At 45.2% G+C, this 15,109-nt stretch overlaps 1 protein-coding gene across 1 annotated transcript in view; it reads right to left on the minus strand.

Moving 5' to 3' along the window:
• Positions 1-7,439: 7,439 nt before the first annotated feature.
• The window catches only part of LOC132394811 (uncharacterized), a 53,731-nt gene continuing 46,061 nt past the window's right edge, over positions 7,440-15,109 (minus strand). The window contains exons 9-10 of the mRNA XM_059971218.1: positions 8,926-8,972; positions 7,440-8,417 (exon numbers count right to left, since the gene is read on the minus strand). Coding sequence (XP_059827201.1) covers positions 8,340-8,417; positions 8,926-8,972 — 125 coding nt within the window. The 3' untranslated portion in view covers positions 7,440-8,339. The remainder of the gene's footprint in view (positions 8,418-8,925; positions 8,973-15,109) is intronic.

The raw sequence follows: 15,109 nt of genomic DNA on the forward strand, positions 1-15,109 counted from the left end.
AAAAAAATTGCCAAGAACAATCATGGTCATGGAGAGACCGTGATCGCCCACGTCAAACAGCACGGCACATAACGAACGAACGGTCTTACCCTGGGAAGTTGTTCCATCAGATCGAACTGTTAGCAACAAGCTTCCCTTCTCCGCCCCCGTAGAGTCACTGATGGATAATTCATAAATCCCACTGTCGTTGATCTGCAGGTCTCTCAGTAACAGTGAAGCGTTCTCCGGGAAAAGCAGCGCCTGGTGTTTATACGGTTCGGAGACAGTGATGAGCGATCTGCAGTCATTGAGGTGACATTCTTGCCCCGAGAAGCAGGTATATTCCACACATACACAAGCGTTCCCGCCTCCGGTCCATGTGATCCGCAGATACCCGTGTGGGTCCGGGACTGTGTAAGAGACGGGCAGGAGCACGGACTGGCCGGCGGTTCCATTCACTCTGTCCTAATGCACCCTCAGTGTGAGAGCGGCTGAAGGTGGAGATGGAAATTGTTGTAATATAAAGTGGCGACATTTAAACAATAAACGCAAGCACTGTTTGGGCTGCAGAGTGTAACTAACTGAAATAAATCCTGTCGGTGTTTCACACATCTCGCCACCGCGCTGTAATGATCTCGGACCCGCTGGGTTTAATGTGGGACCTTTCTGTTCTCCGGCCCATTGAGTCTGAGCCGTTCCCCAACAACAGTCCCAGTCCGGGACATCCAGTGTTACGATCCACCGGTCCCCGGGGAAGGACCAGCGGCGCGATAATTCTGTACCTTCCCGTCACCGTTAAACACTGACTGGTGGACAGCGCCGGGGTCGGGAGGTTGTGGAACCGGTGCGGGTCCATCCCGGGGAGAACCGGCTGCTTTCCTGCCCCAGGATTACCCGGACAGTTCTGTTTCAGCCAACGGCGATTCTGATTCGAATCAGACAGCGCAGGAGGCCGATCGGCCCATGGAGCCTATTTGGAAAACTTTCCTGTCGTTATGTTATTGACACAAACCCAATTTCCAAACAGAACCCAAGTGCTGAACACGCGGGAGCTACGGATCTGGTTCACTGAACGGGCGGATTATCCCAGATAATTCCTCAGACACGTCTACATCCCAAATAAACGCTACAAGGCAGAATCGCGATGGTTAACCGTGGGGATTCTCACCGGTAACAGCGGAGAGGTAAGCGAAAATAGCGAGACCGCACACTCCAGGAACCTCTGTAAACCGCATGGTGCTGCGGGCTGTGTTAAACTGTTGAGGGACATTGAGTTCACGGGGCGAATGTTCGGCCACTGTCAGTGAGTTTCACAACTCCGCAGTGATACTCATCCAGTCTCGGGTGGGGTGGAGCGGGTGGGGTTCCGGCCTCAACAACCCAACATTAACCCTTTGATGGTTACTGTTTTAACCTGTGGGGAGTGTCGGGACAAAACCCGCAGAAGGGAGATGCCCACATTCCGTAATCTGCGGGCCCCGCACCGCAGTCTCGGCGGAATAGTGGAAATGACCAGTTGCCCTAGTCGAAGCTCCCACATCTCGGAGCGGACATTTCTCGGGGATCTGTCAACACTAACTTCCTTAGGACAGCCGACACGGTGGCTCCCGATTGAAGACCGGCGGTGGGTCAACATCTCAGATCCACGGCTGAAGAAATTCCTCCTCATCTCTGTTTTAAAAGGAGGTCCTTGTATTCTGAGGCTGTGTAGACTCCCCCACTACAGGAAACATTCTCTCCTCATCCACGCTATCCTCGCCTTTCACCATTACACACGTTTCAATGCGATCTCTCCTCGTTCTTCCAAACTCCGGTGAGTACAGGCCCAGAACCATCAAAATAAAACGTCTGCCTGAAACGTCAGCTCCTTATTCCTTTCCATAAATGCTGTCTGGCGTGCTGAGTTCCTCCAGCATTTTGTCTGCGTTACTCTGGATTTCCAGCATCTGCACAATCTCTTGTGTTTCCCCTTGGCCCCGTCTACTATGATCCGGCATCGTCGGAAAAGGCTGAGACTCTGCAGTGTCCCTTGTTCCCGTCATTCATTGAATAGGTGCCGAGAGAACAGCTGACGGGGTCAGTGTGGGACAGACGTGCTCAGGTTTGTTGAAACTAAAACCATTTGTTACAACTCAGGCTATAGCTTTCCCCAAGAGTGAAATGTACGGGGCTTCGCAACTCCGCCTGTCGCTGAAAAATAGCTTCCGTCAGCATGGACCCCACCCTACAGGCCGTGCTCTCTTCTCGCTGCTGCCATCAGGAGGGAGGTACAGGAGCCTCAGGTCCCAGATCACCAGGTTTAGGGACAGTTATTTCCCTCAGCCATCAGGCTCTTGGACCGGTGATGATGACTTCACTCAACTTCACTCACCCCAACACTGATCCTGAAACCTGTGGACTCTTCAAATCATGTTCTCGACATTTATGGCTTATTTTTATTTTGGCTTTTTTTATTTATCTATTTGAACAATTAATTTTGTCTTTTGCACATTGGTTGTTTGTCCTGCTTTGTTGTGAGCGACTTTTCATTGATCCCAACGTGTTTCTTGGCATTTGCTGTGAATGATCGTCAGAAAATGAATCTCGGGATTGTTTACGGTGACATATATGTACTTTGATAATGAATTTACTTTGAACTTTGAATATGAAGCTCCCATAAGTGGTGATCTCCGGGATGTTAGGGTTAATTCCCATCATGTGTGTGAGTTTGTTTAACATGGGGAGGCTGATGCAGAAGAACATAAAACCATAAGATATAGGAACAGAAGTAGTCCATTCGGCCCATCGAGTCCGGTCTGCCATTCAATCAAGGGCTGATCCAATTCTTTGTCATCCCCACTCCCCTGACTTCTCCACCTACCCTTTGATGCCCTGGCTAATCAAGAACCTATCTATCTCTGACTTAAATGCACCCAATGACTTAGCCTCCACAGTCACTTGGTAACAAATTTCACAGATTTCTCCATATCTCTGTTCTAAATGGACGTCACTCAAGCCTGAAGTTCTGCCTTCTTGTCCTAGACTCCCCTACCAAGGGGAAATAACTTTGGCATATCTAATCTGTCGATGTCTTTTAACATTCAGAATGCTTCTATGAGATCCCCCTTCATTCTCCTGAACTCCAGGGAATACAGCCCAAGAGATTCCAGACGTTCCTCATACACTCCTGTAATCATTCTCGTGAATCTTCCCAGAACCCTCTCCAATGTCAGTATATACTTTCTAAAATAAGGAGGCCAAAACTGCACACAATACTCAATACTGCACACAAAAGTGTGGTCTCATGAGTGCATTATGGAGGGTCGACATCACATCCCGGCTCTTATACAGTATTCTATACCTGTAGAAATGAATCCCAACATTGCATATGTCTTCTTCACCGCTGATTCAACCTGGAGATTAACTTTTAGAGTATCCTGCTCAAGGATTCCCAAGAACAGAATCCCTTTATTCCCACTCTCAGTTTTCTACCGATTTGCCAATGCTCCACCCATGCTAGTAAATCCCCTGTAATTCCATGGGCTCTTATCTTGCTAAGCACCCTCATGTGCAGCACCTTGTCAAGGGCATTCTAAAAAATCCAAGTATACTACATCTACTGTATGTCCTTTGTCTACCCTGCTTGTAATTTCCTCAAAAAATTGCAACAGGTTAGTCAGGCAGGATTTTCCTTTCAGGAAGCCATGCTGGCTTTGGGCTATCTTGTCATATGCGTCCATGTATTCCATTATCTCAACCCTAACAATCAATTACAACAACTTCCCAACCACTGATGTCAGGCTAACAGGTCAACAGTTTCTTTTCTGATGCCTCCCACCCTGCTTAAATAGCGGAGTAACTTTTGCAATTTTCCAGTCATCCAGGACAACGCCAGAATCTATTGATTCTTGAAAAAGCATTGTCACTGCCTCCACAGTCTCTCTAGCTAATTCCTTCAGAACCCAAGGGTGCATTCCGTCACGTCTAGGAGATTTATCCACCCTCAGACCATTAAACTCCCTGAGCACCTTCTCAATCATAATTTTCACTGCACATACTTCACTTCCCTGACAGTCTTGAATGTCTGATATACATCAGGTGTCTTCCACTGTGAAGACTGATACAAAATACGCACTCAGTTCCTCTGCCATCTCTGCATCTCTCATTACAATATCTCCAGTGTCATTTTCTATTGGTCCTATATCTACCCACATCTCTTTTTTACCCTTTATATACCTAATAAAGCTTTTTGTATATTAGTTGCCAGCTTCTTTTCATAATTCATCTTTTTATTCCTAATAACCACTTTAGTTTTCTTCTGCAAGTTGTTAAAAGCTTCCCAATCCTCTATCTTCCCACTAGCTTTGGCTTCCTCGTATGCCCTCTCTTTTGCCTTTAATTTGGCTCTGACTTCACTTGTCAGCCCTGGTCGTGTCCTTCTTCCATTCAAAAACTTATTTTATTTGGAATATATCTTTCTTGCACTTCCCTCATTTTTCACAGAATCTCCAGCAATTCCTGCTCTGCGGCCCTTCTTGCTAGTGTCCCTTTCCAGTCAACTTTGGCCACTTCCTTTCTCATGCCATGGTAATTTCCTTTATTCCACTGAAGTACCGACACATTGGAATTTAGTTTCTCCTCACATTTCAAAGTGAACACAACCCACAGAGACTCTACACCTTCTGATCCTGTCATCTCTTTCTGATGATTTAATATTATTTATATACAGGGCCACACCATCCCCTCTGCCTACAGCCTATCTTCCTGATGCACTGTATATCCTCGGACATTCAACTGCCAATGGCAGGCATCCTTCAGTCAAGTTTCAGAGAGGGCCACAACGTCATACTTGCCAATCTGTAGCTGAATTTCAAGATCGTCCATTTTATTTCATATGCTGCCTGCATTCAAATACAACACTTTCAGTCCAGTATTTGCTGCTTTCTGTTTTAACTGCACCACGCCTCTATTGCCCTGTAACTCATGCCACTGGCTGTGATTGTGCCTCATCTCCTGCATGTATTTTCTATTATCTCTGTTGCACACTATCTTTGACTTATTTCTGTTTTCCCCTTCCTCAGCCCTCTCAGTCCGGTTCCCATCCCCTGCCAGATTAGTTTAAACCCTCCCTAACAGCTCTATTAAACCTGCCAGCTGGATTTTGGACCCCTATGGGTTCGGATGCACGGGCAGCTCCCACAGGTTCATTGACAGATCAGGGTCAGGGACCAGTGACTGGGACCCTTCACTGCTGCAGCTTTCACTGTCTTTGTGGAGTTTGATCTTCTGCCAGCTCCACCATTGAGGTCTTAGTTGGATCGTTCTTTGTCTGGAAGCTTCCCCTTGTCATCATCACTGTGGTGACCATACCAGGAGATAAATTCCAGACCGCATTGCTCCTGGGACCTCCATCACCAGCCTCTCTGTGACAAGGTGACGATCCTCGGAGAAGGATGTTGTACTAATGAGCCGCTTGCCTCTCCCTCACACGTGGGACTGGCAAAGATCTCACGACCCTCTATGAACAAAGGAAGAGGTGCAAATTTCCCAGTGACTTGGCCTTCAACGCTCCTCAGAGTCCAACGAAATGGACTGCACTTATACAGCACCTTCAACACTAAGAGGATGCCCTGTTTGTAACTTGTGGGTAATTATAAATGTTCAATGAGATATAGACCTTGGGATAAAAACTCTAAATATCAACTTTGCCTTTACACTCTGGGTGACAGGAGAAGGAATCTACTTGGTGCTCTCTTTTAAAATTTGGCTTTTAACAACTAAACTTAAAGTTGCCGACTGCACAGTTAGAAACAGCCGACAGTCAGGCGAATGGCAGTAAACTGGGGTGAGCTGGAGCAGTGGGCGGATGGACTGGAACGATTCTAAAATGTTGAGTGTCCATTCCATTCCATTCCAGGAAAATGGCTAAATCCCTCCTTGTTACATGGACGTCATCCGGAATACAACGAGCTGTAGTTATCGTTTGACCTGTTAGACTTGTTGCTTTATTTTCCTGTGTCCCGCTGGGCAGGTATGCAGATTTCTGTTCTAAGTGGGTTCAGTTCAGCCCCATGAAAATAATGTGAATATTTGTAATATGATGTTTATCGGTCCCCGCAAATGAGCGCAATGTCCGGGGACTGGGATGATTAAACTCCAACAACCACACCCACCTCCCTTTGTGTAAAGTGTGGTTCCAGTCAGTGGGTTCAATTCACTTTGTCTCAACTATAAATGAAAATCTTCCTCCTGACCGCACTGCAGCCTCCCAGACTCGATATTCAACATCAGACAGCCTGTTGTCTCCAATTCTCTCAGAACCGTCAGTTCTGCTGCAGCTCATCCATTTGTAACATTGACTCAGTTTTTCTCTCTCCATTAACAGGCCTGCTGGGCATTTCCTACAGCTCTGCATTTCACAACTTTTACATCCCTTTGTGTGTGCTCCTCTCCCTCACTGTAGAGTTTTATGTTCCTTTGTTCACGTTCCACCTCCCTAATAACTTCATTCATTACGGACCCGGTGACCTCATCTATAACGTACCCCTTGAGAACTCTGACCCTTTGTTTTACCGACCCCTCCATTCTCTGTGTAATTTAAAACCAACCAGTTTTCAATCTTTCCCAGTTCTAACGTCCTCAGCCTGAAACATTAATTCTGTTTCTCTTTCCACGTTTCTGCCTGAACTGCTGAGTGTTTCTAGCATTTTCTGTAGCATGGTAGCGTATTGGTCAGCACAACACTTTATGGTACCAGCAACTCGGGTTCAATTCCCACCACTGTCTGTAAGGAGTTCGTACTGTTACGTACCCCATAACTGGGTGTCTTACCAGCAAAGATAGAAGTGTCCGTTGGAGTCTGGTGGTACTATTTTCAACAGTGTTTATTAGTAAAAATATACAAAACAATATCAATGCAAATATACAGACAATATACGTTAGCAATACTAAGCCTAAAAATGTGGGTATAATAATAATCAATAATAAACAATCTCTATTGTTGTCTAGGGGATAATGAATTGTCACATGGAAATATAAAGTTCAGTTCAGTTCACGCAGGCTGAGGTAGTTGTTGGTCGATGTGTTGTAATTGTTGGAGAGAGAGAGAGAGAGAGAGCGCGAGAACACGCAAACAGTAACAGCTATTGTCTTGCCAACCTTCCTTTACGTTCTTGATCCGTTGATGTGTTGTTGTGGCCATTCAAGTATGACCCCTCCATCCTTTAGCTAGACCGTTCTTCCGTGGTGGACTCGTCACCCAGGCAAGGGTGGACACATAGACAAGGTCACTGAGGTGTAAGGAGTGGCACGGTAGTGTAGTGGTTAGCACAATGCTTTACGGTACCAGTGATCGGGTTCGACCCAGGTTCAATTCCCACCACTGTCTGTAAGGAGCTCGTACACACTCCCTGTGACTGTATGGGTTTCCTCGTGTGCTCCACTATCCTCCCACAGTCCAAAGGTGGGAGATTAATTAGACATTGTAAATTATCCCATAATTAGGCTGATCCCATTAAAGAATTATCACCAACAGCTAAACAGAAGCAGTTTATTTAATCAGCAATGATCAGAAAGAGGCATCAGGTAACATGTTTAAAATACAAATGTACACATGTACACACAGTATAGGATTAAAATATCCCAAAATCACCCTCCAATACAATATTCAAACTCAGAGTTTTATTGCAGTTTCACTGCTCACTGTACAGAAATGGAAGAGACTTTGTGAGGAAGTGCTGTACTGGGGAAAATCACAATCTTTATGGGATTTCTGATGACAGCATTAGTGTAACATCCAGAGCAGTTTTAATACTTGTACAAAATGGAAAGAATTTCTGGGCTTGGATTCACCGGTTTAGTCTGATACAACAACACAAAGGTGGGGTGGAGTCTACACAATGTCCTCAGTTTGACTAACAGCAGACAATCTGGGCAGGAAAATGACAAATTTGATGCAGATCCCACAATGATTGCAAATGGGATCTGTGGAGATGGGTAACAAGATCAGCATGGACTTGGTGGGCCGAAGGACCTGTTTCTGTGCTGTGTGAATATGTGACCCTTCTCAGAGTGGCTCAGGAGTAATTGTTGGATGTTTGTAGATTGATGAAGAAAATGCTCATCACTGATGTGTCACTCCGAGTTGGATGATGCCGGCCTCATTATTATACTCAGGGTTAATGATCCGGGATGAAGGGTCACTGGAAGCTGAGAGCTGAAATGAGTGCAGTGTTGTTCTCACTCAGGGTGAGACAAGTTACAGCTGCAGAGCACCATGTTCCCACTGTTGGAGGGAAGGATTTTCCAGGCTCCAGTCTACAGCAGGGACACAGAACCTGCCCTCACAGTCACCTCTGGAACTGAAGGCTGCTGTGTCCCTTCTAACTGGCCGGATGATTTTCCGGTTCAGCTTCGTGACCTGGGCTGAGAGTTTGTAATTCCTGCTTTTCTCCATGATCCTAAAATGGACAGAATACGTTTGTTATACATAATGACAAACCTTCACTTTGTTCACTGAGATAAAGATGGGACAGAGTGACGGGCAGAGTGGGGGGAGGGGTGAAGGACAGGGCAGGGGAGGGGAGTGGGACGAGGGAGAGGCAGAGGTGACTAATTGGACATAACTGATGTTACAAAGGGGTCAGACAGAAACAACCACTTTCTGCAGAACCAGACACAGACTGGGGGAAATGGTAAATATCCATAATCGTGTCCAAACAAGAATGTCATGAAACGCTAAGGGATACTGTCCATTAAATTAAATTTAACCAGATATTATCGACAGTAACAGAGGTCATGATTCCCACTGACCCATGTGTCAATAAATGAGAGAGAGTGGCGTTATAAATACAGCAGGAAGATTCCAGTGAGTTTATACATGTGTGAATTGAGAGAGGGAGAAATAACAGTGAATTTACAAACTGTTTAAACACAAGAAAACTGCAGGAATTTATATGAACAAAATACCTTTTCTATCTCAGCACGGTTGTTCTCATTAGTTCCTTCGTTTCTGCCTGTAACGTATGAAATAATCCCTTATAAATTCTAGATGAATGATACACATTGTTGAAGATTATTTGTTACTATTTTAACCAACCATTTATTCACAGCTGAGTCACGTATTTCTACAGCACAGAAACAGGCCCTTTGGCCCATCTCATCATGCTGTGCATTTTGCCCATTGACACCAATCCCATTTGTCCACGAGGTCCATACCCTTCTAAACCATGTCTATTTAAATGCCTTTCTAAATCCTTCATGCAATATTAAACATAACGTGTCCTCCTCTGACAGTGTGTTTCAGATTTCAATCACTGTTTTAAAAACTAATCCCACACATCTCCTTCAAAACTCCTTCCTCTCAGCTTAAACCTAGAAGTTGTTTTTGATACCCCTGCCATACCACGGGAAATGATTTTCACTCTCTATCCCATCTATGCCTTTCACAACCTTGTATACTTATAAAGGTCACTCCTCAGCTGCCTTCACTCCAGGGAAACCAAGCCCAGCCGATGAAATCTCTCCCCAGAACCAAACTCCTCCAATCCAGCAACATCCTGAAGAATCTCCTCTGCACTCTCTCCAGTGCAACCACATCCTTCCTGTAGTGTTGTGACCAGAACTACACACTGTACTCCCAGTGTGGCCTATCCAGTGTTTGTAAAGTTGCAAAGTAGAATCATAGAGAATACAGCACGGGTACAGGCCCTTCAGTCCAACCAGTCCATGCTGACCACACTGTTCTCCCAGCTCGTAACAATTTACTGTATTTGTCCCATATCCCTCCAAGCACTGTCCCTGAATGTACCGATCCAAGTATTTCCCACATGAAAAGATTGTACTTCCCACAACCACTTCCTCTGGCAGTTCATTCCATCTACTCACCAACCTCTGTGTAAAAAGTTGCTCCTCAGATCCCTGTTAAATCTTTCCCCTCTCACCCTAAATCTCTGCCCCTTAGTTTTGGGCTCCCCTCCCTGGGGAAGGCTGATTCCATCCACCTTGTCTATGTTTCTCATTATGTTAAACATTTCCATATGGCCTCTTTCCCCTAATGTCAGGGTGCTGGAGCAGGGATCCCATCTCAGACCCAGTACTGTGCACACAGTGATACCAATTGAGTAACAAATCCTGAGGTACATCAAAGTTCAGGCAGAGATCAAAACATACAGAGAAATCCAAAAACCAGAATCAGGAAACAGGCTGAATCGATATTCAGACAGACGGAGTACAGATACAAATGCTGGAAAGGCTCAGGAAAAGTCACCGGCACAATCTGGCAAAAAGCAGGTGAAAACACAGGACTGAAATACACTGAGCAATAGATACAGGTGGCAGCAACACAGGTAATAATGAGAAACAGGTGAGAGAGGGAGTAGTCAGTAATACAGAGGCTGGAGTAGAGCAGGAGTGGGGACAGGAGCACATGGCAATACATAACCACAGACTCACAGCGAGGTGTAAACACACAAACAGACAGAGGTCAACTGGAGGTAATGACAGCTGTGTCCTAATCCATAAAGACAGCCTGGCCAGCCTCTCCCTATAACTCCCGTCTTGGCAATATCCTTGTAAAACTTTTCTGCACTCGTCTTAGTTTCATTACATCTTTCCTATAACAGGCTGAACAAAACTGTACACAGTGCTCCAAGTGTGGCCTTACCAATGACTTATACAACTGCAGCATAATGTCCCAACCCCTCTACTCAATGTCCTGATTGAAGATGGTCAGCATGTTAAACTCCACTTATCATTCTCTTAAAATCCCCCCACGTGTTCCATTTGTTTTTTACCCATCAAACAACCCCTTCCCATCAACACCTGTTGGATCCTGGCACTGTCCCTCCGCCTATCTCATATCATCTGCAGACTTTGCCACAAAGCCATCAAGTCCATTATCTAAATCATTGACAAACAGTGTGAAAATCAGCGATCCCAATACTGACCCCTGAGGAACACCATGAGTCACCGGCAACCAACCAGAAAAGGCCCCTTTTATTCCAACTTGCTGCCTCCTACCTGTCAGCCATTCCTCTATACATGCCAGTATCTTTCCTGTAACACCATAGGATTTTATCTTGTAAAGCAGCCTCATGTGTGGCACCTTATCAAATGCCTTCTGAGAATCAAAGTAAATGACATCCACTACCACTGCTTGTTACTCCCTCGAAGAACACTAACACATTTGGCAGGCAAGGTTTCCCGTCATGGAAAGAATGCTGACTTTGACTTATTTTATCATTAGTCTCCAAGTACCTTGAAACCCCACCATTAATAATACACTCCAACACTTATCCAACCACTGAGGTTAGGCTAACTGGACTAAAGTTTCCTTTCTTTTGACTTCCTCCCTTCTTAAAGAGTAGAGTGACATTTGCAATCTTCCAGTCCTCCAGGACCATGCCAGAATCAAGTGATTCTTGAACGATCATGACCAATGCATCCGTTATCTCTTCAGCAACATCTCTCAGGACTCTGGGATGTAGTCCATCTGGCCCAGGTGACTTATCCACATTAAGACTTTTCAGTTTGCCTAGCACGTTTTTCTTTGGAATAGCAATAGTACTCACTCCTGCTCCCTGACACTCTGGCACACTGCTCGTGTCTTCCACTGTGAAGACAGATGCAAAGTACCCAATAGGCTCATCTGCCATTTCGTTCTCCCCCATTACTACCTCCCCAGCATCATTTTCCAGTGGTCCCATATCAACTGTCACCTCCATTTTACTCTTTCTATAAGAGAAAAAAACTTTAGGTATCCTGTGTTATATCATTGGCTAGTGTACCCTCATATTTCATCTGTTCCCTTCTTATAGCTTTTTAATTGCCTTTTGTTAGATTTTAGAAGCTTCCCAATCAGCCAACTTCACACTCACTTTTGCCACCTTATATGACCTTTCCCTGGCTTTTATGCAGTTTTTAACTTTCTTTGTTGGCCACGGTTGCCTACCCCTGCTATTTGAGAACTTCCTCTTCTGTGGGTCATATCTGTCCTGGGCCTTGTGATCTATACCAAGAAACTTCAGTCATCTTTGGTCTGCCGTCATCCCTACCAATAGCCTCCTCCAATCCACCTGGGCAAACTCCTCTCTCATGCCTCTGTAATTCCCTTTATTCCCTTCTGATACTGATACACATGAGTTATGCTTCTCACTGTCAAATTGCAGTATGAATCCAATCATATTATGATTACTGCCTCCTAAGGGTTCCTTTACGTTAAGCTCCCTAATAAGATCTGGGTTATTACACAACACCCAATCTAAGATAACCTTTCCCCAAGTAGGCTCAAGCACAAGCTACTCTAAAAAGTCATCTTGTAGGTATTCAACAAATTCCCTCTCTTACAATCTGACACCAACCTGATTTTCCCAATCCCCTTGCATATTGAAGTCTACCCTTACAATTGTGTCACTAGCCTTATTCTATGTCTTCTTCAGCTCTCTTTGCAAACTTAACCCCACATCTTGGATACTATTTTGAGGCCTAAATATGATTCCCATAATGGTTTTTATTTAACGTTGTAATTTCTTATCTCCATCCACGAAGATACAACATTCTCTAACCCCATGTCACCTCTTTCTAAAGACGTAATTCCATCTCTTACCAATGGGGCCACACTACTGCCTTTGTCTTCCTGTTTTTCCTTTCAATACAAGGTATATCCTTTGATGTTAAGCTCCCAGCTAGGGCCTTCTTTCCGCCATGACTCAGAGATGCCCACTATGTCATATCGACCAATCTCTAATTGCGTCATGAATTCATGCACAATATTCCGAATGATACATGCATTTAAATACAGCACCTTCAGTCCTTCATTCTTCACCCTGGTGAATTTTGCCTCTGTGCTATAACAGACTACCCTGGCTATCCAGATGACCAAACTTGCTCTTGCAAGTTACTGCTTTATCCCCATGCCTTGCTCCTGCTCAGAGTCCCATCCCACTCCCAAACATTCTTGTAAGGATATTGACCCCTTTCTGGCTCAAGTGTATACTGTCTATCTTCTACAGGTTGCCTCCATCCCCAGAGGAGATCCCAATGACCCAAGAACCTGAACATTTGCCACTGCCCCAGCTTCTCCACCATGAATTCATCCAGCCCATCTTTCAATTTCTGACCTTACTTAGTGTCCCAATTCTTATATTTTATGGCCCAAATTATGAAGACAAGCATACTGTGTACATTCTTCTCCACACTTTCACCCTCTTATTCACATTAAGGCTTCTTTAAGAAAACTTCCCTCTTTAAGAGAACTATGAACTTGAATAGTTGTCTCCAACTTCCACCCTGCCCTTAAATTCACTTCATCCATTTCTGACACCTCTCTCTCCTTTCTCGATCTATCTGTCTCCATCTCTAGGAATAAACTATCTACTGATATCTTTCGTAATCCTACTGACTCCCTTGGCTATTTTGACTGCAGCTCCTCCCACCCAGTCTCCTGTAAAAATGCCACCACATCTATTCCCAGGATGAGGTTTCCCTTTCCAGGACATCAGAGAAGTCCTATTTCAAGGAACAGGGTTTTCCTTCCCCTACAATTGATGCTACCCTCACCTGCATCCTCTCCATTTCCTGGACATCCACCCTCACCACATCATCTCAGCCCCTTAACAGGGGGAAAGTTCTCCTTGTCCTCACCTACCACTCACGAACATCCAGCAGATCATTCTCTGCAACCTCTGCCATCTTCAATGGGACCCAACCACCAAACGACATTTTTACCTCCCCCTCACCTTTCTGCTTTCTGTGATTTCCTTTTTCATTCATCCCTCCCCATTAATCTCCCCCCTGGCACATCCCTGCAAGCAAAAAAGGTGCTAAACCTGCCCATTCACCTCATCACTCAGCTCAGTCTCAGTCAAGCCCCCAGGTGAGGCAACACTTCATCTCCAATCTATTGGGCTTGTCTACTGTAACTGGTGCTCCTGATGCAGTCTCCTCTACGTTACTGAAACATGATGCAGATCGGGAAACACTTTGTTGAGAACCTTCCCTCCATCTGCAAACAAGCAGAGTTTTCCAGTGGCCAACCATTTAAATTCTATTCCCCATTCTGACATGTCGGTCCAAGGCCTCCTCCACTGTAATGTGAGGCCACTCTCAGGCTGGAGGAACAAAACCCATTATTCCATCTGGTAGCCTCCAACCTGATGGCATGAATAACAATTTCTCCAACTTTCAGTATTTTTCCCCTCCCCTTCCCTCTTCTACTATACCTACTCTGTCACCACCCTCCCCTTACCTCTTCTCTTCTCCTCACCTGCCTATCACCACCCACTGGTGCCCCTCCTCCTTCCCTTTTTCCCATGGTGCACTCTCCTCTCCTGTCAGATTCCTTCTCCAGCCCTTTTCCAACTATCACCTCATCCCACTCCCCCACCCACCTGGCTTCACATATCACATTGTAGCTTGTACTCCTTCCCCTTCCCCAGCACCTTATCTGGCTTCCGTCCCCTTCCCTTCCAGTCCTGAAAAAGGGTTTAGGTCTGAAACCAACTATTTATTCATTTCCATGTATACTGCCTGACCTGCTGCATTCCTCCAGCATTTTGTGTGTGTTGCTATGAACTTGGAATCCTCAAGTAGGTGCAGACTTCAAATCAGAAATAAACATTCTTCCAAAACGACCTTTGCCTTCTGTCACCTTGGATCCTGGGTGTGTTAGGCTTCTGGATCAGTCTGTCATGTGGGACCATGTCAAATGACTTACTAAAGTCCACATGGAGAACAACTTTGACATTACTCTTCATCAATTTTCTTTGCTGTCTCTCCTCAGATTAGAGAGATTGCGTTTCCCGGACTCTGGGACTTACTGACAAATCCATAATCAGATCCCGACCTTTTCAATTGTACACAACTTCAATGCCTTAGAATTCTCTCCAATAATTTCCCAGCAGGCACAAAAGGAAATCACCTGAACTCAGCCCAAAAGTTCCAGATTTCCACACTCCACAGGAGACCGAAACCCCATCAGCTCACCAACTGTGAGATTCCAGCATCTCTGAGCAGAACTTCCAACAGAAACAGTAAAATTTGGGCCAGATCTGTCCCCGAGTGACAGCAAGCAGTTGGGACAGAGTTGATAATGTGCTGGAGATTTCCCCACAAAGGCTCCCTTTAGAAGCTGAAGTGATGGTGAGACCAGCGG

Source organism: Hypanus sabinus, chromosome 5, assembly GCF_030144855.1.
Source record: "Hypanus sabinus isolate sHypSab1 chromosome 5, sHypSab1.hap1, whole genome shotgun sequence".
Classification (NCBI taxonomy): domain Eukaryota; kingdom Metazoa; phylum Chordata; class Chondrichthyes; order Myliobatiformes; family Dasyatidae; genus Hypanus; species Hypanus sabinus.